General features: G+C 47.9%; 1 protein-coding gene across 5 annotated transcripts in view; it reads left to right on the top strand.

The window, feature by feature from the left end:
- Nucleotides 1–21,097, top strand: part of SLC5A10 (solute carrier family 5 member 10) — a 95,702-nt gene extending 74,605 nt beyond the window's left edge. For all 5 annotated transcript variants that reach the window (XM_077918659.1, XM_028706758.2, XM_028706756.2 and 2 more), the window contains 6 exons: nt 895–1,002; nt 3,625–3,775; nt 12,615–12,783; nt 15,433–15,648; nt 18,250–18,358; nt 19,358–21,097. In XM_077918659.1, coding sequence (XP_077774785.1) covers nt 895–1,002; nt 3,625–3,775; nt 12,615–12,783; nt 15,433–15,648; nt 18,250–18,358; nt 19,358–19,551 — 947 coding nt within the window. In that variant the 3' untranslated portion in view covers nt 19,552–21,097. The remainder of the gene's footprint in view (nt 1–894; nt 1,003–3,624; nt 3,776–12,614; nt 12,784–15,432; nt 15,649–18,249; nt 18,359–19,357) is intronic.
- The last annotated feature ends 2,602 nt before the right edge of the window (nt 21,098–23,699 follow it).

The raw sequence follows: 23,699 nt of genomic DNA, 5'->3' as shown, positions 1-23,699 counted from the left end.
GGCCCGAGCCCCCTCAAAAATTCGTTTGGGGGGGCTCCGCCCCCCCAATAATCTCCGGCGCCCCTCCAGCAGAGCGCCATCGCCGCCCCTCCCCCAGCCCAAAATGCACAGGGAGGGGCGGGCTGCATGCCTCCTGCCCTCCCTCCCGAGCAAAAGCTCCACCCAATTTCCTTTGGAGCTGATTAATAGGCGCAGCACGCTCTCCCCTATTCGCTCACGAGGAGGCGGCGCCACTTTATTTGCATATTCATGAGCTTATTTATTATTCATGAGCTTTCCCGGGGCCCCCCAATATTTTTTATAAGTCCGCGTCCCTGCTTAAATAGGACAGGCTACACCTCCAGAGCCAGCCGATTGGCTGGCTAGGGGATGACGCGGTCGGGAATCCCCCCAATCGCGCAGGGCTGGGCTATGAAGCCCGCAACTCCGCCTCCTTAGAAGGGCGGAAGTGGCTTTTTGGCAAGACCGTTTTCCCTAATACAAGGTGTTTTTGTATGTTATTTTCCCTCATGGATGCATTGCTATGCACACTTTCCTCTAGCGCATGCACTTTTGCACACACACCACTCGGCTTGCCCAAGTGGAGAACCCTATTCATACACAGACATACCCTTAAGACAGGATTTGTGAAGGAAAGGACAATGGGGAGGCTTTTCCATTTCCTTCAACCTTGCAGAGAAGGTTGGGTGTCAAAACGGTTTCAGGGCTGTTTTCCTGTGCTGCTTCAGACATGTGGTTTATAAATTTATGTACGTGTTTGCCTGGTACATTTATGAACATTTATTATATATATAAGCCCTTAATTTTTTTTATTTCACAAGCAAGCAAGCAAACACAGGCACCCAGAAAGTCAATGGTTGCTCCCCAACCACTCGTTCTTTGTGTCTGTTTCAGATGCCGTTGGCTGTGTCGACCCCGAAGAATGTTCCCGAGTGTGTGGGTCCGAGGTGGGCTGCTCCAACATCGCTTACCCCAAACTGGTGATTGAGCTTATGCCCAGTGGTAAGAGAAGCCGAGGCAGTGCTGCCTTCCTATTGGCCGGTTGGGTGTTGCTCTAGTCCTGCCTTACTCCCTAACAGGCAACAGCTTCCTCTTTCCACTTACATTCATTTAGGGCAGCCTTCGGCAACCTGGTGCCCACGTGGCTGTTTCAGACAGCCACTCCAGAAGGATACCATGGTTGGTGGTACCGAAAGTTGCTGAGAGGTCGAGGAGAATTAACAGGGATGTGTTTTCCTTGTCTGTGTCTCTCTCGACAGAGGTCATCATACAGGGCGAACAAAGCGGTTTCTGTGCCAAAACCGGGCCGGAACTCCGACTGAAATGGATCCAGGTTAAATCAATTTCTTCCAAAAGCGCCTGGATCTGGTCTGCGACCACTCACTCTAGAACCTTCCTCAGGAAAGGCAGATTAGCAACTAGTTTATCTAGGGCAGCCATGTTGGCAAAGCCAGAAAGTAAACAAAAACCGCTTGGATTTATCCTGGCATTTCCCAAGAATTCCACCCTGCCATCTGAACGAGGAACCACAAACCATTACTAATGGGAGAATTAGCACAGGTGTCTCTTGGTACAAATGTGATTATGGGTGCTGCTGTGTTCTTTGCCCCCCCCCCCGGATGTTTGTTCTTAAAGGGGAATGGCTGTGCCTTTTGAGGCTTAGGTAAAGGTAAAGGGACCCCCAACCATTAGGTCCAGTCGTGACTGACTCTGGGGTTGTGGCGCTCATCTCGCTTTACTGGCCGAGGGAGCCGGCGTACGGCTTCCGGGTCATGTCATGTGGCCAGCATAACTAAGCCACTTCTGGCGAACCAGAGCAGCACACGGAAACGCTCCTTCCCACTGGAGCGGTACCTATTTATCTACTTGCACTTGACGTGCTTTCGAACTGCTAGGTTGGCAGGAGCAGGGACTGAGCAACAGGAGCTCACCCCGTCGCGGGGATTCGAACCGCCGACCTTCGGATTGGCAAGTCCTAGGCTCTATGGTTTAACCCACAGTGCCACCCGCGTCTGCTGTGAAATCGAGGAAGTTCAGAACCCTGTGGGGGTGAGGCTGGGGGGGGGGTAGCCAGGACCTCATATTATCCAGGACAGCAGCCCCTCAGCCCCAGCCATAAGGGCAATGGTCAGCGGTGGTGGGAGCTGACGTCCAGCAACACTGGAGGTCCACATTTTCCCCACCGTACTTTTCTCCATTGCTGATAAAACCGCTAGCGCATTTGCAGAGCTAAGCAGGGTCTGGTATGGTTTCCAATTGGATGGGGGACCGTGTGATGAGATCCTTGCATTGCAGGGGGTTGGACTAGATGACCCTTGGGTCCCTTCCAATTCTACAATTCTACAAAAGGTTCAGCTTTAGAAGCTGGGTCTTGCTCAAGTATTTTCAAATTTTCTGCCTTCTGCATCAGCTGGGAATACCCCTGACTGGGGGACGATTTCGGGGTGCAGGCCAGCCCTGTGGGGTCATATTGTTACCCTGCATGAACTCAGAACGTGTTTTGAGATTATATCAAACAGTCCCTCTTGCAGGAGGTGTGTTACAGGGGAAAGAGCCATATTTTTGGGTGGGGGGAGCTGCCTTTCAGAGAAGTTTGTCTGCCATTTACTGAGGAATCCTTGATCACATTCAGATAAGCCTCAGGGTGCCCTAGAAAAGTGACCTAAGGAAAGCGACAAGATGCTTTGAATGAGGCCTTCTAAATCTTGCTCCTTGACTTGAAGACTCTAGTATAAGGAGAGCTTATAAGGCAATAAACAACTATTTTACTTTTAAAAGACAACTGAAGGCGGCCCTGTTTAGGGAAGTTTTTAATGTCTGATGCTGTATTGTTTTTAATATTTGGTTGGAAGCTGCCCAGTGCCGAGAGCCTTCTGGCAGTTCCCTCACTGCGAGAAGCCAAGTTACAGGGAACCAGGCAGAGGGCCTTCTCGGTAGTGGCACCCGCCCTGTGGAACGCCCTCCCGTCAGATGTCAAAGAGAACAACAACTACCAGACTTTTAGAAGACATCTGAAGGCAGCCCTGTTTAGGGAAGCTTTTAATGTTTAACAGACTATTGTATTTTAATATTTTGTTGGAAGCTGCCCAGAGTGGCTGGGAAACCCAGCCAGATGGCTGGGGTGTGAACAATAAATTATTACGATGATGATGATGATGATGATGATGATGATGATGATGATGATGCAAGGCTTCCTTGTCTTGCCTCTCGTTGCTCCTCCCTCTTCATTTCTCTGTGTGTTCTGGGAGACCAGTGGGGAAAGGAGCAGGAGGGGGAGACACCCTGGCTTCTTCACCATCCAGCCTGCTGTCTGTATCTTGGCCTCCCTCCTCTCCTGCTTCAGCTTCTGCCTCTGATTCTGGACTTCTCTCTGACACAGACTCTCCCCGCTCACTTAGCCCTGTTGTCTCTTCAGCTTCCAACCCCTCCTCCTCGCAGTCTGCTTCCTCTTTTCTCTCTCACCACTTGCCGCCGTCCCACCACCAAACTGCTGGCTCTGAGCCTTCTTCCCTTGGGGGTTCCCCCAGCTGCTGCCTCCCACCGTTCCTTGGCACAGAGCCAGTGACATGTAACCAACAGGGTTAAAACAAAGTGGCCATTGGCCTTTCTGGTTCCTACCTCCAGGTCTGCGAGGGTTAATGATCGCCGTCATGATGGCTGCTCTGATGTCATCCCTGACCTCCATCTTCAACAGCAGCAGCACACTCTTCACCATGGACATCTGGCAGAAGGTGCGGAAGGAGCCCAGCGAGAAAGAACTGCTTCTGGTTGGAAGGTACCAGCCTGGGGCAGGGCAGTATCACTGGGGCTGGCTCTACCGTTAGGCAATGCAAAGGCAGTTTTTTCGCATGTCGTGAAAGGGCAGTGCTGGCGGTTAGTTATTTAATTCATTATTTTTGGATCTATTACTTGGCCATCTTTAGAAGAACTTGTGGGATTTTTCTGGCTCAGGAACCTTTGTTGCCCCTGGATGCTACGCGCCATGACTAGGGGGTGGGGATGAACGGGAGAGAAATTTGGTTCAAGCTGAATTCGAATAAGGGGCTACCCATTTCACACTTTTCAAAATTATGTGCAAACTGCATGGATTAGAGTGGTCCAACCTCTCACACCAAGTGGGCTGCAAGAGTAGCTTGACAGGGAACCTGCGGGCCACACGCCGAATTCAATTTCCGCGTCTTAAATTAAAGATAAGTATTTAATGTACACAAATTATATATTTGATTAAATATATATAATTAAATACACAGTTAATAGCTTTAATTGTTAAACAAATCTAATTGACAAGGAGATGCATGTGCTTTCGTTAACAACACATGGCACACACAAAATAAAAATTTAAGGCTTTAAAATGTTTTTTTCCTGAATGTGGCCAAGGGCTGCTAAAAAAGGGTTCAATCAAACTGGATTAGGTGAAAGCATCCATCAAAATGCACATTTTCTTTTGCAAAAAAATATATGCAAAAATGCATCATATTCAGAAGATTTGCTTGCAAAAATGAGACTTGAACACTAAAATGCCGACAATCTTTCAAAAGGCTTTTTAAAAAAATGCATTTTATAAACCCATAGTGCAGGTGCTGCTGGCTAGCCGTATGTTGCTGGACTACAACTCCCATGATCCTCAGCCAGTATGGCCAATGAGCAGGGATAAATGGGGGTTGCAGTTCAGACACACCTGGAGGGTCAAGGGCTCATTGTGTGCTGCTGTTTCATAATAATAATAATAATAATAATAATAATAATAATAATAATAATAATAATGGGCACCCTGTCGGATCTTTTCCTTGCACCAGCCAGGCACGGAGATTAACTTCCCCTGTTTATGCCTCCGTAGTCCTGCTTTCTGAATCATTTCCCGCCGTCACCAGCAACTCAGTTTATCTGCCTGCACAACAGACCTAATGATGCAGAAATCCTGCTTGCAAGCGTCTCCACATTTCAATTAATGAGCATGTTTGTGTAGCCGAGAGAGGACTGATGGCCAGCAACTTGAATTTCATATGGGTGATCCAGATCATTAATTAACCGAGTGATCCGCCAATTTATTGGGCTGCATTTCTGAACAGCCCAAGGAATGCCCTGTAAAAGTTGCTGTGTATCCTGCTTGACCTTCAACACAGTCTCCCTTGTCCTCTGCTGTGCCTTTAACCGTATTGCTAAAAGCTCTGCAGAATGACTCGCCCCTGCCCCTCACGAAAATGCTAGCCTGCATTCTTTGTGTTGCTCACAGTGACAGCAGGTTGCCTGGAGGGAATTCCTCACTCACCCTGCCTTATTGACATATTTGGCCATGTGGGTCAGTGCCGGCTGGTTCAAGGCATTTTGCTGCCGGAGGCAAAAGGCACGATCATCTTGCCCTGTTCCATATGCATAAACTCAATTTGGGGGAAGTACTCTTTGCTGAGAGAACCCCAGCGGAGATTTAAAATCACAAAACATGCAGCAGAGCAAAGCATGAAAATACAGTCTGTAAAACCTAAAAAGGTGCCCTTTAAAGTGAGTTCCGAAATGTAATGTCCCCTTAAAAAGTTTCTTTCCACAGTTTCCCACTTCCCCTAGCATAGAAAAACACCACACATTTGGGAAGTTAAAAATGGTTTACTTACAAACTCTCCTGAGGTCAGATTCATGTGCTTTAGAAAGATGCACAGGCAGTAAAACTTGGCTTAGTTAAGAAGTGGCAAAAGTTCCTAGATTATTGATATAGGGACTCAAGAGAAGCCCTTTACACACCAGTCTTCTCAGGTAGACAGGGGGATAATATTAGACCTGATTACCTGTTTCCTCCCAGGGTAAGGGACATAAACATAGCTAAATGTAGCAGGACAGCTTACTCTATGGTATTAACCCCTTCGTGCATTAATTAGACTTAAGCATGTTGGTTATATGAGGCTGGTTACCCTATAAATAAGGCAGGATCTGCTGAGTAATGGTGGAGATAGAGAAGGGAAGGATAATTAAGTTATAACCCCATCCCTCATTTTGAAGCCCAAACAATTGACCTTCCACTTTCTTTTTATTCTTTTATTCTTTAATAATAATAATAATTTATTATTTGTACCCCGCCCATCTGGCTGGGTTTCCCCAGCCACTCTGGGCGGCTTCCAACAAAGATGAAAGATACACTAAAATGTCACATATTAAAAACTTCCCTGAACAGGGCTGCCTTCAGATGTCTTCTGAATGTCAGGTAGATGTTTATCGCTTTGACATCTGATGGGAGGGCGTTCCACAGGACGGGCGCCACTACCGAGAAGGCCCTCTGCCTGGTTCCCTGTAACTTGGCCTCTCGCAGTGAGGGAACCACCAGAAGGCCCTCGGCGCTGGACCTCAGTGTCCGGGCAGAACGATGGGGGAGGAGACGCTCCTTCAGGTATACTGGACCGAGGCCGTTTAGGACTTATTGAATTTATATACTGCCCTATACCCGGAAGTCTCAGGGTGGTTCACAGAACAAAATCAAAATATTGTTTCTTCACACCAAATGTGCCAGTGATCAACATTCGTATACTGGTCCTTCCCTCTCCCAGCAACATTGAGACTGCTCATGAAGTCAACTTTCCTTTGCTGGTCCTTGCTTCTCCCGTGACAATTAAGAATGTGTGGATTTTGTGATGTCACAGCAGCTCAACCAATGTAGGAGACTGGAGGCAGCTAATGGCTGACAGGGCTTTTTCTTCTTCTTTCTTGATAATATTGTTGTTGTTTAGTCGTATCCGACTCTTCGTGACCCCATGGACCAGAGCACGCCAGATAATATACACATATTTAAAGGTAAAGGACCCCTGACAGTTAAGTCCAGTCGCGAATGACTTTGGGGTTGTGGTGCTCGTCTCGCTTTACTGGCCGAGGGAGCCAGCATTTGTCCGCAGACAGTTTTTCCGGGTCATGTGGCCAGCATGACTAAGCTGCTTCTGGCGAAACCAGAGCAGCGCACAGAAACGCCGTTTACCTTCCTGCTGGAGCGGTACCTATTTATCTACTTGCACTTTGACGTGCTTTTGAACTGCTAGGTTGGCAGGAGCTGGGACCGAGCAACAGGAGCTCACCCCGTCGTGGGGATTCGAACCGCCGACCTTCCGATTGGCAAGCCCAAGAGTCTCAGTGGTTTAGACCACAGCGCCACCCGCATCCCCCATGCACATATTTATCCACAGCTAAATCTGGAACGCAGCCTCTTGCTGCTAATTTATGTGACGTGTCTGGTCCCTGCGTTCGATTGTGCAATTTCAATTGCCATAGAGTAGCAATTTGGGGACACTCCCCTGATGATTCCAGCCAGCCAGCCTTAGATGGCATTTGGCAAGGCGGGACACGCCTTGACTTAATTGTTTTCCTCCTTTTGTCTCTTTGGGCTTAATCGATTTGCTTCGATGTGTGAACACAGAATGAGAGAGAGCAAGAGGGAGAGGTAACCTGTCAAATGAGCTGCAACGAAGCAATTAAAAACAACAACAACAAGGGAGCTTGCAGGAATGAGCCCTCCCAAACTCTAACCTAATTCTTCAGCGATTTCGCAATGCTTCATTTGTCAGTAATAAATCCAGCTACTAGGCCGGTGATTTCTTTTAAGCAGCAAATCATCAGCTTCCCAGGCCCCTTTGGCTCCATATGTGGAAAGCAGGTATACCACTTTAAACAGTCATGGCCTGCCCCAAAGAATCCTGGGAGCTGTAGTTTGTTAAGAGTGCCGTGAGTCATTGGGAGACTCCCCCATTCCCCTCACAGAGCTTCATTTCCCAGAGTTCCCTAGGAAGAGGGATTGATCGCTAAACCGCTCCAGGAATTAGAATCAGGGGTCTCCTGCCAATTCTCAGCACCCTTAATAAACTACATCTCCCAGGATTCTTTGGGGGAAGCCATGGCAATTTAAACTGGTACGGCGCTGCTTTAAATCTATAGGGCAGATGGGCTCCCAGATAACTAAATGACATGGTTCTGAAATGCCGCTGCTTCTCTGCTTAAAGGGGAATCTTCAGAAATGCTGATGGTTAACTAGAGAGAGGAGTCACTTCTGTGTCCCTGACTTTGATTCATGGGGACATAATGATACTGTCTTATCTCACTTTACCCATTTGTGAAAGAGGGTGGCTCCTCTTTGGGGTGGGACTGTGTGGCGACTTTATCAGGACGCTGAGATCTCTCAGCGAAAACAAAGCCATTCATTATTACTGGATGTCGGCGTGTTTGTTCACTGAAAATACTTCTTCAAACGACAGGCCCTACAAGGCAGCTAGCAGCCAAAAGAAACCACAGAACACAATTATTAAACATCAAGCCAGATGTTACAAGAACGATGGAACTGGCACGGTTTTCTTCTGGCAGAGCGAAGTATGATAAGACACGTGGCATTTATAGCATTGCGTTGTACAGGGCTGTTATCAGGGGTGACCCTGGGTCTTTTGCACTGGGGTGCTAACCAGGGCCCGATTTAGGTTTGATGAGGCCCTAAGCAACTGAAGGTAAAGGGGCCCTTTCTATGTCCAGCTGTCCTTTGTCAACAACAAATGGTCACTGTTTTTTGTATTGAATACATGCTATATGGTAATTTATGGACCTAATAGGTATCATTCTAAGGCCATTTGCACATTGCCCTGCAACCAGTCCATGCAGAATGTAGGCACCCTATATATAGAAATGAGCAAACCAGTGATATTTTAGGAAACAGGCTAGCAGGCTTACATCATAGAAGCCGACACATCACAAAATACTGTTGCTGTATGTAGGGTTTTTTTTGTTTTTTATCTTATATTTTGGAAATGTACATCCAGTTTTTTTCCCCTTTAAATTTTTTAGTGGCCCCCAAGAGAGTGGAGCCCTAAGCTATAGCTTGTTTTGCTTATACGTAAATCCAGCACTGGTCCTAACATCTGTAGCTGCTACCTCCTTCCTTTAAACTTAAAGAAAGAGATTTGCTTACAAGGTTATCTGGGCGCAGTGCAGAGTACAGTCTCAGTGAGACCCCACCTGCCATCATAGTTTGTAGAGGGCCCAATCCGCTTAAAGTATCCTGAGCCCAGCAAATCCTCTTGGCACTCCATGGTTCGGAGTAAGCCTTGCCGCTTCAATTTGCACCTGCGCATGCAAATGAGAAAATGCAAATGTTATGCAAAAAGTGGGTGGGGCTGTGGATGTGCCAGGAGCCCTGTAGAGACATCTTGGCAGGGCTGGCCAGAGGGGAGTGAGGAGGAGCCACAGGGTGAGAATCAGGACCTATCTGTCTCGTAACCTGACTTATCTACCACAGCGATCTACTAGGCATTAAAGCCTTTGGCAAAAACCAAGCTGGGAGTCTGAGGACCGCAGGGAGGCAGGACACCCTGGCTTCGGCCTCTCAGCTTCTCAGCCTGCCTGCCTAACTTCGCCCTATATTTCCAACTTCCTTACCTACGTGCCGATGAATGCATTGAGACGCAACAGATTACCATGGGGAATGAACTACTAAGAGAAAGAAAAGGAAATAATAAAGTGTGTAGGAACGTCACCGCACAGGAAGTTGGCTTCAGTCTTCCCTTATAAGGATATCATTTCCCCCTCCCTCTTTACTTGGGTGTAAACTCTTCCTTTTCCCTGGCAGCTGCCTGATGATGAAGGCTGCAAGAGCTCTCCTCGCCTCTTTCTCTTTTCTGCACAATATCTCTTGCGCAAACAGCCGGGCGATTAAGGAAAGGCAGGCGGGGGAGACTGACACATGGAGCGGGATTCTTGGAAGTGAATGGGTGGGCGTGACTCACCCTGTGCATTTGATCAATGACAGGCGTTATCTTGTGAAGAGGGGTGGGGGTGGGAAATTGACACACCTTAGCTCCTGCTGGCCGTGTGTGTGTCAGGCATTTGGAAAGGCATTCTCATTTTCCATATGACATCATCCTCCCCCTTTATAATTTATACAGGGCCAGTGGTGCAGGGGTAAATTCTGAACTACAGTGGATGCTTGGGTTGCAAACGTGATCCGTGTGGGAGGCACGTTCGCGACCCGCAGTGCTCGTAACCCGCGACCCGCACTTCTGCGCATGCGTGGGTCACAATTCGGTGCTTCTGTGCATGTGCAAAGCATGATTTAGTGCTTCTGTGCATGCGCAAGCACTGGAAGTAACCTATTCCGGTACTTTTGGGTTCGGCGCGGTGCGGTGCGCAACCCAAAGCGTCTGTAACCCGAGGTATAGAATCATAGAATCATAGAGTTGGAAGAGACCGCAAGGGCCATCGAGTCCAACCCCCTGCCAGGCAGGAAACACCATCAGAGCACTCCTGACATATGGTTGTCAAGTCTCTGCTTAAAGACCTCCAAAGAAGGAGACTCCACCACACTCCTTGGCAGCAAATTCCACTGTCAAACAGCTCTTACTGTCAGGAAGTTCTTCCTAATGTTTAGGTGGAATCTTCTTTCTTGTAGTTTGGATCCATTGCTCCGTGTCCGCTTCTCTGGAGCAGCATGACTGTATTATGTCCTGGTTTATTTATATGCCACTTTTGGGGCAAAGCAAGCCTGGATGATGATGATGATGATGATGATAACAACAACAACAACAATAATAATGATGTTGAAAAATATAACAAAACAATATTGTTTGTTTGTTTGTTTATACCCCACTCTGGTTTTCCCAGCCACTCTGGGCAGCTCCAAAAAGAATATTATCAATCATAATAATAAGCAATAAAACATCAAACATTAAAAACTTCCCTAAACAAGGCTGCCTTCAGGTGTCAGATAGTTGTTTATTTCCTTGACATCTGATGGGAGGGCGTTCCACATAGCGGGCGCCGCTACCAAGAAGGCCCTCTGCCTGGTTCCCTGTAACCTCACTTCTTGCAGTGATTGAACCACCAGAATGCCCTTGGAGTTGGACCTCAGTGTCTGGGCTGATTGATGGGAGTGGAGACGCTCCTTCAGGCATACTGGGCTGAGAATCCACCTGAACACGTCTGCCCATAACATGACTTAGGTTGAAACTGGCTGTTGAGAAAGAACTTGAGCAGAGAGAATTTGGCTGATGCCTTTGCATTGTTTTGAAAAAAGAGTCGTGTCAAGGCAGGGGTGTGTGTCTGCCTGTCTGTGTGAGGCCTGACTCAGACATACTGCCCTGAGATGGACAAATCCTGGATCTACTGCTGCCACAGAGAAGTGGTGCAACATGTACTTCCCATGACAGCACCCTCCTTTGATGGGGTGTCATCCTGGGACAGCTGTATGGTTTTGCTTCCGGGTCTGCAGCCATTAAAATGTTGGCTTCGGCTGAGAAGTGCCGGAATAATCAAGAGTTGACCGGGGTGCTATTTTCCCCGCTTCCTGTTTTAAAAATTGTTTAGTTTCTTTATTTACATAATAACTGCACGGGGATTCTTTATTTAATTAAGCAGATCATCTGTGGCCTCGGGTGTAAATAAACGGTTTTCGAAAAGCAACACACAAGCGCAACAGGCTGAGACCTGTTTCCCCTTATATGATCCCCTATTACCCTGATGCTTGTAAAGGTTTGCTTTTGCAAGGCATTGCATGCATCTCAGTGTCTGCCAACTCCTTTCGTGCTGGCTTCCCAGAAGCTCTTGGGGCCCCTTGGTAGGACTCGCTGGCAAACCTGCAGTAATCCCACGTTGCAGATCCCACCATACCTGTCTGCCGCAAAATCTGGTTGCGTCAGTCGAGGTGCTGAGTGAAGCCCAGCCCACGGGAACAAGTTTTTCATCTCAGTTCCTTTCTCGGTTACCTGCAAAGGCAATATAACCCTGCATGGACACTGGACCGCTTCCAGATATGCATAAAATGCACAGATTAGACTGGCCTGCGGTGCAATTGAGGAGCATTCGATTTTGCTTGCTTGCAAAACTCTCTCTTATTTTATGTCTTGCGTCGATGACCCTCTCGGGGTGTGGGCGGCTGATACTTTCCTGTGCATGGAGAAAGCGAAGTCTTGCACACAGCCTCTGTTGCGCATGACTTCTTTGACACAGGCAGGGTTTTTGAAACGCCGTGCCCTGGACTGCCATTTGCTTGGTATTTGTGTGAACAAGACCTCACTCGCCCCTCCAGGGTTCTGGTGGCCTTTGGATAAGGTTCTTGTTATGTACTGAGTTGAATAGGATCCAAACTGCAGCAGTCTGATTGGTCCTAGAACAATAGGATCCAAAAAGCAGCAGTCTGATTGGTCCTAGAACAATAGGATTCAGAATGCAGCAGTCTGATTGGTCCTAGAACAATGCAGCAGTATGATTGGTTGGCAGGAACTACCCAATCATGCTCCAGATAGAAGTGAATCCACAACCTGATTGGCTTACAGTAGAATTCCGGAATTAGCCAATCATGTGCAGCCCATTGTGTAAATAATGTATATAAAGCAGATACTTTGAGGGGACTTTCATTCATTCCTCCTCACCACTATGAGCTGAATAAAGAGCATGAAATCACTTTGCGACTCTGAGTATATTTCAGTTCTTCTCCTGTAACCTAGAACATAAGTCCTCATGGAGCTTGTCCACACTTCCGCTGTTTCCATGAGTTCTAGCCACAAGTCTGAGAGGTTTTCCCTTTGCCTCTCTGCTTTCCCCCAGAAAACCCACTCTTATGATGATGATGTTTCACTTGTGATATTTTTTTATCGCTAACCTTGCAGGATAGTCACTATTGTCCTAGTTGCTGTCAGCGTGGTTTGGATCCCAATCCTGCAGAGCTCCAACAGCGGACAGCTCTACATCTACATCCAATCTGTCACTAGCTACCTTGCCCCACCCGTCACGGCTGTCTTCCTCTTGGCCGTTTTCTGGAAGCGAGCTAATGAACAGGTATGCTCATATATAATAGCTGATAATGATAACAAGAGCGTTATTATTTATATGCCGCCCATCGAACTGGGTTCCCCTGGGCGGCTCCCAACAAAATATTAAAAACACAACAAAACCTCAAACGTTAAAAACTTCCCTGCACGGGGCTGCCTTCTAAAAGCCCAATAGTTGTTTATTTCCTTGGCATCTGATGGGAGGGCATTCCGCAGGGAGGGTGCCACCACCAAGAAGGCCTTCTGCCTGGCTCCCTGTAACCTCACTTCTCGCAGTGAGGGAACCACCAGAAGGCCCTCGGCGCTGGACCTCAGTGTTTGGGCTGAACAATGGGGGTATATAAACTAGAGACTTCTGCCCTTGCGCACTTTGCTCGCCAACCCCATGGAATCATAGAATTGTAGAGTTGGAAGGGACTATGAGGCTCATCGTGACGAAGCCTTCAATGCAGGAATCTTTTGCCAAGCATGGGGCTCAAACCCACAACCCTGATATCAAGAGTCTCATGCTCTACTGACTGAGCTATCCATCACGAGCCATCTTGCCAGTCCATTAAACTTCCTACACCCTAGCCACGCCTACTCTCTCACAACTCCTTGACCCCCCACTCACAGCTTCTTCGGTACCCCATCCCCACCTCCCTGACATTCTCACCCTACTCCACACAGCCATAGCTGTCAACTTTCAGATTTGAAAATAAGAGATCAGCAGCCTCACCTGTCCTGGGGACAGTCTATGGGATATCTAACAAAGCGGGAAGCAGCGGGAAATGGCGCTGGAATAAGGGAATTTCCTGCGGAAAAAGGGAAGGTTGACAGCCATGCCCACAGCTCAGCCCAAACTCCCCCAACAATTCACTCCAAACTCCCTCTGCCAACAGCTTGCCCCAAACACAATCCCCCTACTGCCGCTGTTGCTACCACTTGCGGAGGAGAGGGGAAAGAGGAGGAAAGGGCCTTTCTCCCTTGCGCTCCGCGCTGCAGCTGGCAGGCAGTAAGCATGCATTTTGAAATGCATGCTTCCTTCTGACGCTGATGGAGTACTAGGAGCATGCAAAGACCTGCCAGGCCCACCCACCTAGTTGCCTCCCTAGTTGCTTACTCTGCCGGACCACCTGCCCATTCGCTTTCTCGCTCAGCCAGACCACTCGCCCCCTCTGATGCTGGGCTTGCCTTGCCCTGCTGTGCCTGCGAGCGAGCAAGTGGGTGGCGGTGGCCATGACAACAGGGTGAACGGGAAGCCCCTGTCTGGACCACCTGCCAGCCTGCTTGTTTGCTCGCTTCCACTACCATCCTGCTCACATGGCCCCCTACTGGTGACCAGGTGAACTGCAGCGTGATGACATTTCCTTGCAGTAATATTATATAGTAAGATATAGTATATGTTTTTAATAAATGACTTAAGGGGGGACATTGAAAGTTGCCTTAAGCTCAGTCAGACTGTTGAGCCACCTCTCAGCAATGTCTGCACAGGATGGCAGTGTTCACCAAGGTCTTGAGTTTGTCCCATTCCCACCTGGAGTTATCAGGGACTGAACATGAGATCTTCTGTGCGCAAGGCAGATGTTCTGCCCCTAAGCATCAGTCTTTCCTAGCCCTGCAACTTGAGATGCCCCTTAAGTGGAGAGAATCTGCCAAAGAGAGAATCTGAGCCTTGGGCTCTCCTTGTTGTATTATTTTTTTAAAAAAAGAGAGAAGCACTATTTAAAACATAAATCCAGGAACTGGTGGGTGGATATGCAATGTTGCCCATAGTAGAACAGGTGCATTTTTTAAGGTCAGGGGACTAACCCACCAGCGTCTACCCTTGCCTCATTGTTTCCTACCCTCTCCTTTTTTCCTGTCCCTTACAAGTCTGTCCCCAAATGGGAAAACCCCATGATAATATGTGCAATGTGAATCACCCAAATTTGCATTGCAATCGTTTGCTTTCCTTTTGTGAAAGCCACACCTGTTTGTAAACTGTAGGTCTCTGCTACAAATGTATACGTGGGCTTTATACCACTTTAAGTGAATGTGTGGCTGTGGTCCTTTGATGTTACATTGCGTGGTTGTGTTGCAATGCTTTGTGGATGTGGTGTTACGTTATCTTATGTTGGTATGGTGTTCTGTTCTGTGGATGTGGCATTATCATCTGTTACGCAAACGTGGTGTTCTGTTGTGTAGTGTGTCCTGCATGTTTGCATGTGTCACTATGTTATATGGCATGATTTGTGGATATGTGGATGCAATCTGTATTCTGTTGGGTTGAGTTACACGCATGTGTGAATGTTGATGTTATGTTTATCCTGCATGGAAGTGGTTTGAGGCTCAGGCTTCTAATTGCGCTTTTATATGGTGGGATATAAGCGGCTTTCATTTTAACTGTTTCCATTGGGAATTTGAGTTTGCTTTCTTTTCCTTAGCCACCCTGGGAAACCTGCTGAAGAGCAGGGAATGAATAAAATTAATTAAATAAGTCTGGATGAAGCCTGAAGGAGTCAATCACAACTTCAGTACGATGAGGGAAGAGGGTGGTTAAGTCTGGCATTAAAAGGAAAGAAAACAACTTGCTCCTTGTTTCTGGTTCCTTCTCCTGAAATTTACCTGCTTTCTCCAGAGGCCTTGACCAAGGAGGTTAGAATTTCAGTCTTTTGGGCCCTGTCTTTATCTGCAGGGGGCTTTCTGGGGCCTGATGGTGGGGCTGGTCATTGGCCTGAGCCGGATGGCCTTGGAGTTTGCGCACCCCACGCCCCGGTGTGGTGTCCCGGACAGGCGCCCTTCCCTCGTGAAGGATCTCCACTATCTTCACTTCGCCACCCTCCTCTTCCTGCTGACTGCCATGGTGGTGGCGGGTATCAGCTTGCTGACTCAGCCCCCCGCCGAATCCCAGGTGAGTAGAGCTTGTAAGCAGGTAAGCCGAGCTGCCCCAGTGGAGTAGAGGAGGAGAAGCAAGAGAATCACAGAACTGTGTACAGTCATACCTCGGGTTACAGATGCTTCAGGTTGCGTTTTTTTGGGTTACAGACCCGCCGAAATGGGTTACTTCCAGGTTTCGGTGGTCGCAAATGCACAGAAGCGCTAAATCACGCTTTGTGCATGCCCAGAAGTGCCGAATTGCAACCCACACGTGCGCAGACGTGCCACTGCGGGTTGCGAATGTGCATCTTTCACAGATCACGTTCACAACCTGAGCGTCCACTGTATTTGGACGGTACCCTGAGGGGTCCAGCCCCCTGGAATGCAGGAATCTCAGCTAAAGCATCCATGACAGATGGCCATCTAACCTCTGCTTAAAAACCTCCAAGGAAGGTGACTGTACAACCTCCCAAGGGAGACTGCTTCACTGTTGAACAGCTCTTCCGGTCAGAAAGTTCTTCCTGACGTTTAGTCGGAATCTCTCCTTTCTTATAACTTGAATCCATTTCCTACCCTCCAGAGCAGGAAAAAATAAGTTTGCTCCATCCTCCATGTGACAGAGCAATGATGGCATCTGAGGAGAGAAGTACCAGGTGCTCTTCGGCTGAGTCACGGCCCTTCCGCAAAATTTATTTTAATAATTCATATTATTAATTAAATGGCAATTATTTAAATACGTTTTCATAGCTTAGGTTCCGCCTGAACACCGTAGTTTCTGAGCATTTTACAATAGGAAATGCCGTGTACGAAATGAAATCAGCTGAAATTCACCGGGAGGGTAAAACTCACTGTTTTTGCCTTCAGAAATAAAGCCCTCATTTCTTTCTGGAACAGGGGGAGAGGAACAAGCTTTTTAAAACAAGGATCGTTTGCTTTGCGTTGGCAAGGGAAAATGGCCTCCTGGCATTGACACTCGATAGATTTTCCTTGCTCTGATAGTGACACAGGCCCAAACCGATTGCTCCCTTTGCTTCTGATCGGATCAATTGCCCGAGGCAGAATGCTTTCTGTTAAACCACCTTTGAAGGAAAAGAAAGAAAGAAATAAGTCTTTTCCACTCCACCCAGAGAGGCCGAGCCATGCATGTGCCACCTAACCACCACCGCTAGCTATGGAAGACTGCCCTTCCTTGGCACCAGGGCCCTCTCAGACGTATTGGGACATGCCCAGCGGAGTGGTTTGTTCTGATGTGTCCCCAGAGAGAATGGACGGTTGGGTGGCACGAGAAAACACGGTGGGCGTTGCCTGGATCTCTCTGCACCTGGAAGGTGGTGCCAAGGAGACACCTCTGACAGGGTTCAGGGCAGGAGGCTGGCACGAGCGGAAAACATCAAGATGGGGGGCAGGTCAGGGGTCAGTAGAACAGGCCTTCCTGTTAGGGTTCGTTTTGCATCTTGACTGTTAATTTGCATTTGGGAGGGTCTGATATTACAGGAGTTTCTCTGACCCATAATATTGGGGTCTCTCTCTCTCTCTCTCTCTCTCTCTCTCTCTCTCTCTCTCTCTCTCTCTCATTTGAATCCCCCAAATTCCTCTTTTTATTTTATCTGTTTTGTTTGTTAATTATTTATTTCATAAAATGTATATACCGCCTAATGGTTAAAAAAACCCCCAACAATCTCAATCAGTTTACAAAAAGATAAAACAATTAAATCAAGGGGTGAGGGAGAAATCACTACCCTACTTTAAAACACACAAAAGTTAAAACACCGAAACGGATTAAATTTGCCTCAATTTTCTAAGCATCTGGGTAGGCTTGTCCATTTAGCAGTTTCGTTTTATCACCTACTTTTGTTTTAATAAAATTGTTTATTGTTTTTATGTCGCACACGAGTTAGAGATTTTATTTTTGTATGAAGTGTAAAAAAGATTTAAAAGCGTTAGCAAATTTACAGATTCGTTTAAATGAAATAAAATGCCATTTTAAAGACCTTTAGTTATTTTCTGTATGGGTTTATTTATTTTTTTAAAAAAACCCTATCATAGTTGTTTTTACTCTAAAGACTACACTGCCTTGAGACTTATGCAAAAGGCATGTCAATAATAATAATAATAATAATAATAATAATAATAATAATAATAATAATAATAATTTCATCCAAAAGCTACCGCTAGAGTGTAGGGGCTTCATCCAATATTCGACATACTCAGAACAGAGACATTGAAATTAACTGACACAGAAAACTTGGGACTGTGAATTTTCACAAGTCTAATTTGAGCGAAACTAGAGTCTCTTGGGCCTTATCTGTGGCCTCAAACTAGGAATTGCCTGAGTACAGAGCAACCGCGGAACCTTCCAGAACTTCTCCTGGATGCGCTACTTCCCTCAGAGTCAAACTCTTTCCTGTACACTGAAGGATGGAAGGTGCAAATTTCACCCATTGTTCCTCTCCAATATCTCTGCCGAGTGAACATATCCCTTGTTTTTCTGTCAGGAGGGTTGCTTTCCTATCAGCGGCACATTTTACCTCACAACGTCATGCTTTGGCTATCAATGGTAATGACGCTCATAAGCAAATGCAACTTTCTCTGCTTGTAATTCATTGGCTTTCTCCCTCCTTTTTTATATTTGCAGGTAAAATTTGTGACTTGGTGGACTCTTCGTGAGGAGGAGCCCTTTCCTCCCCAACTCCCCAACCCCAAATCGCTGCCTGAGGACGGCTTTTCCGGCACACAGAACGATGGTAGGCCCCAGGCACGATTTGAACATCCTCTCTCAGAGGGGCAGGGAAAAAGAAAAGCCCATTGGAATATGTGGTTTCATGTGAACGGCGGGTGCTGAAATATCCTGTGATCAGTCCGTCAACTTTACTGAATGTAGCCGAAGGACTTCACAATATAAAAGATGTCAAACTCCCAATTAAAATTAAATACGGAATCACAGAACAGCCATTAGTACCCATGTGCACCAACCTCCATGGGTAATGAAACATTGGGTTAAGATTTATAATACCATGTATTTTATAATTCTTGATATGACTAGAATGCAGCTTCTAAGCTGGCAGTGGAAATTTGGCTACCAAATGGACAGAACTGAGGAACCATTGAGAAGTTGTTGGCCGTTAGATCCAGCCAGCATGGCCGATAATGGTCAGGGGATGATGGGAGCCCAGCCCCATTGGAAGGGCTCTAGGTCAGTGGGCGTTGACCCTTTACGGCCAGCCCAATAGATTTTGGCACCTGAGGCACACCACAAAATGGCGACCCTGCTAGGGAAGAAGGGGCGGGTCAAGATCTATATCAGAAAGAAGTGGGGAATGGAGATCTACATCGGGATCTGCTGCCCCGGTGGATCCTGCTGCCTAAGGTGGCTGTCTCACCTTGCCTCATGGGTGGGCCAGCCCTGCATGAGGGAGAAGGGGACAATGTCCCACCAACCTCAGTCTGCCATCAGCCAGCCCTACCTGGCTGTCAGCCTCCTCAACCTTAGACTCAGTGTTGCCCATGAGGAACTCAGAGAGGAGGAGGAGGAGGAGGATGGGGACAAAACTGGAATTAGTTGGCTTTGACGGTCATTGGCTTTGGCTGCCCTTACTCTTGGGCTTCCTGTCTTCCACCCCACCAGTTTCCATGGGCACCAGCTGTTGCTGCTCTAGGTTCCCCATCCCTGCTCTAGGACTTTGTCTAATCCTTTTTTTTTCTTCTTCCATGAATAAACCCTTTGCTCTCTCTCTTTCTCACAGATCTCCCGGAAAGCCTCCCGTGGAGTTGCTTTGGCAACGGAAAGGCCTGCGCCCCCTGCATCATGAAAGCTGGAAACCCCCCAGGGAAGCCCCCTGGGGGCAAGACAGAGTTCCGCTTCTGGGCTCAGATCTGCTGTGCAAATGCCCTTCTCCTGATCTGTGTCAATGTCTTTTTCTATGCTTATTTTGCTTAAGGGGTGTCTTCTGGAAAGTTCCTCAAAGAAGACAGGGATGAGTTTGGGGTGGGTGGGGAGGGGAAGAGAGAACTGGTGTGTACGTGGAAGATGGGAAGTATTCTCTGATACCAGTGGATTGCTTTATTTAAATATTATATTTCAGCTACTGATGGGGCCGTACTAAGCTACCAAGAGGAAGAGTTGTAGCTCAGTAGAGTAGAGCAGCTGATCTGCATGCAGAAGATCTCAGGTTCAATCACCAGGTAGAGCTGGGAATACCCCCCATCTGAAACCTTAGAGAGCTGCTGCCAGCCAGTGTGTACAGTACTGAGTTAAGATGAGCAAATGGTCTGACTCAGTAGAAGGCAGCTCCTTTTGTGCATTAATCCAGGGTGGGAAACTTTGGGATTTTATAAGGTACTCCACTGGAGATGACACTGGACCTTTGGGCTAGCATATGCAGATTTATTTTTTATTTTTTGCAACCAAGGGGACTAGAATCTTTCTTAGAAAAAAATTAAAAATAAACTGGCAGATTTCGTTTGCAGAAAAAGGCCCTGATTTGTAAACAGCCCATAAATACTGAACTCAGTTCAGCTTGGCCATTTTACATGTTCCACAGGGCACTTGTAGTTGGGCATGGTAGCTGTTTCTGGCTAGTCATGAGAGCGGCACAGGAACACCCCCATCTTCTTTTGCTACCTCTGGTGCAATTGAGCTGAAGACTCACCACAACTCTCTTTTGACATTGGCCCACTGGCAAACAGAGGAAATTGCTGCAGCACCTTCACTGCAGATGGCCACAGGGTGGTCTTGCAGCTTCTAGCCCAGAAGACATCCTATTGGCTCCTTGCATCGTGTGGTTTCTGCTACGGCATCACTAAGGAAGGGTGCTGGCCCAAGTAAAGACAAGGCAAGGGTCAGCACCTTGGAGAGAGATCATTGTGATGGTCAAACATCTAAGTTGTCTCAGCAAGGTCCTGGAGGATCTCTCAGGGCTCTCTCGATTCCACAAGGGTTTGTGGACCAGCCACCAGAGTCTGGTGGCAGAGTTGTCCCCTTGGGGCTCTGGGGAGGGGGACATCAGAGTCTAACGACCCATGCAGGATTGGGCAGAACATGGATCCGTCCCTTCCTTGGAGTTGTGTAGAGGTAACGCTCTGCTTTGCGAAGGCAAACCTCGCTCCAGAAGTGCAACAGCATGTCAAGGAGTGTTACGCCTGCTCTCTCTGACCTTTTGCCTTCTTGGCTAGAAAACAGGGTTTTTCCCCTGACCTTTTGCCCTCTCACAGTTTGTTTGTTAGACATAACGCTTGGCTGGAGCATGGCGGGGGACAGCAGACGTAATCAAGTATCAGGGGAACATCTGAGGGAAACACCTGCTGACACGTGTATTTGCTAACACTGGAAATGTGCTTAGATGGAAATACATTAAGTTCAGGCTGGTTTCCTACTGTTTCCAATTGTTGACGTCTGCTAATAAAAGGAGCCTTGGCAGTGCTAGCCGGCAGCTTGCTTGGAGCATGCTTGCCAGCGTGCTTCTGCACAGCTCACCTGCATCCAACCTTCTGGTGTCCGTTATTCCTAGGTACCCCTGCCTGTACGGGCCAGTCGTGTCCGACTCTAGGGTTGTGCGCCCATCTCACTTAAGAGGCCGGGGGCCAGCACTGTCTGCAGACACTTCCGGGTCACGTGGCTAGCGTGACGAAGCTGCTCTGGCGAGCCAGCACCAGCGCAGCACACGGAAACGCCGTTTACCTTCCTGCTATAAAGCAGTACCTATTTATCTACTTGCACTTAAGGGTGCTTCCGAACTGCTAGGTGGGCAGGAGCTGGGACCGAAAGATGGGAGCTCACCCCGCCGCGGGGATTCGAACCGCCGACCATGCAATCGGCAAGCCCTAGGCACTGAGGTTTTACCCACAGCACCACCCGCTTCCCTATCACCCGTTATTCCTACAGAGTTGCAATTGTCAGAGGACTCTGTTTTTGAGGAGTTCTGCTCCGGGGCCATGGCACCAATGGCGGCATTGCACCCCATGTATCATGTGATACAGGGCACCAACGAGGTCTAGCTCTGGCCCAGTGAAGCTGATGAGTCTCTGCCTTTTGCTCCTCAGTTGGGACAAGTCATTGCTCAGGCATGGAATGAGCATCCATCTTTTTGCCTCCAAATTTGTCTGAAGCACCTGCTCGACTGCCTGAATTACTTTATTAAACCACATAAAGGAATACAAAATGATTAGCATAACCGTAGCTAACATGCGAAACCCAACTCGAGGTTGTACACTCACACGCACAAAATCATTGCCTAGCGAAAACCAATTTGTATATTGAGGTTGTGGGTAGCCGTCGGTTCAATAAATCTCTCCACATCACACTCTTGAGTCGCTGGCGGTCCTCTCACCTAGTGTTCCCCTTCTGATGTATACAATGCGGGCACATGCCAATCACCACAAATGGAGCTGGTCTCAGCTTTTCCTCTAGCTGTCCTGATTTGACTAGGCAGTCTCTGCCAATGCAATTACCCAAACCTGAGCAGAACCCGGGTCCGAATATAGTACCCCAGGCCACTGTAGGTAATATTCCCTGCCTCAGCTACACCTCCTTCCAAGTGTCCTGGATAAAACATGACATCCCATTTTTTTCTTGCAAGATCCCAGTGGCCATTTTGGATACCATGATCCCACTCGTGCACTGTGCTCTGCCCCCTCCCACCCAAAATTGCTTTTGGGGGGGGGTGAGAGCAAGGCACAGGTCACATCACATGAGTGCATCTTGGAAGACATCCTGGTTTTGCACTGGAAAAATTTGGAAGGTGTGCATGCCTTGCTCCACCCACTTTTGCCTCTGGCCCCATTCACATGTGGCCTCTGGAAGGTTGTCCAGAAGGGAATGTGGCCCTCGGGCTGAATTCCTTCCCTGCGAGGTTTCTGCCAGAGTGGACTATACCTATGCACTCTATCTCGTATGCTCCCTAGAAACTGAGAGGCAGTGCCTTGCAGTAAGCTCGGTGAGTTCTTTGCAAACACCCGGCTTTGTGAAGAGCCTATAAATAGAGGGAGGGTCAAGGAGGCAGGTGGGAGAATGTTTGCCTGGCTGCAGAGTGTATCAGATTCCTCCTTCCTCTTGCCCTTGGCTGTTAGAATCATAGAGTTGGAATAGACCACAAGGGCCATTGAGTCCAACCCCCTGCAAAGCAGGAAACACCATCAGAGCACTCCTGACATATGGTTGTCAAGCCTCTGCTTAAAGACCTCCAAAGAAGGAGACTCCACCACACTCCTTGGCAGCAAATTCCACTGTCGAACAGCTCTTACTGTCAGGAAGTTCTTCCTAATGTTTAGGTGGAATCTTCTTTCTTGTAGTTTGGATCCATTGCTCCATGTCCGCTTCTCTGGAGCAGCAGAAAACAACCTTTCTCCCTCCTCTATATGACATCCTTTTATATATTTGAACATGGCTATTATATCACCCCTTAACCTCCTCTTCTCCAGGCTAAACATGCCCAGCTCCCTTAGCCGTTCCTCATAAGGCATCGTTTCCAGGCCTTTGACCATTTTGATTGCCCTCCTCTGGACACGTTCCAGTTTGTCAGTGTCCTTCTTGAACTGTGGTGCCCAGAACTGGACACAGAACTCCAGGTGAGGTCTGACCAGAGCAGTTGGTGACCCAAGAGAGCAGGGTGGGGGGGAAACACCATTCTGAGATAAGGCATGCCTAGTCACAAGATGCTTATGAAACAAGCTGGGGGGGGGAGGTGTTTTCAAACAAATGAAAGAGGGAACTGAGATTTGCTCAGGGGGATTCCCCACCCAGTCGTCTGTTCCCAAATTGGAAACCGCCCGTGTGTGAAAGGTCAACTCTTTGACCGGCTAAGCCAGAGGTGAGGAAGCTCAGACTTGGAGGTGGTAAATGTGACCCTCTGGCCCCTCTGCCTGCCTCTTGAGACCCTCCCTAAGCGGTGCCCCCTCCCAGGGCATGTCCTTGAGTGATTTCTGACTGGTTTGCATGCGTTCTTGAACTGTGATAGTGCCTTTTGCTACCCAGGATGGAGAGGAGAGCGTGGAAAACCTTTGGGTTTTGCATGGCTGGAATGAACCCGACTGTACAAAGGTAAATTTTGCATCCATTGATTCCTCCATTTTTGCTTCTGAACCCCCCCC

This window comes from Podarcis muralis, chromosome 14, assembly GCF_964188315.1.
Source record: "Podarcis muralis chromosome 14, rPodMur119.hap1.1, whole genome shotgun sequence".
NCBI lineage: Eukaryota > Metazoa > Chordata > Lepidosauria > Squamata > Lacertidae > Podarcis > Podarcis muralis.
The sequence above is the reverse complement of the archived record's forward strand: the minus strand, read 5'-3'. Positions and strand labels throughout refer to the sequence as shown.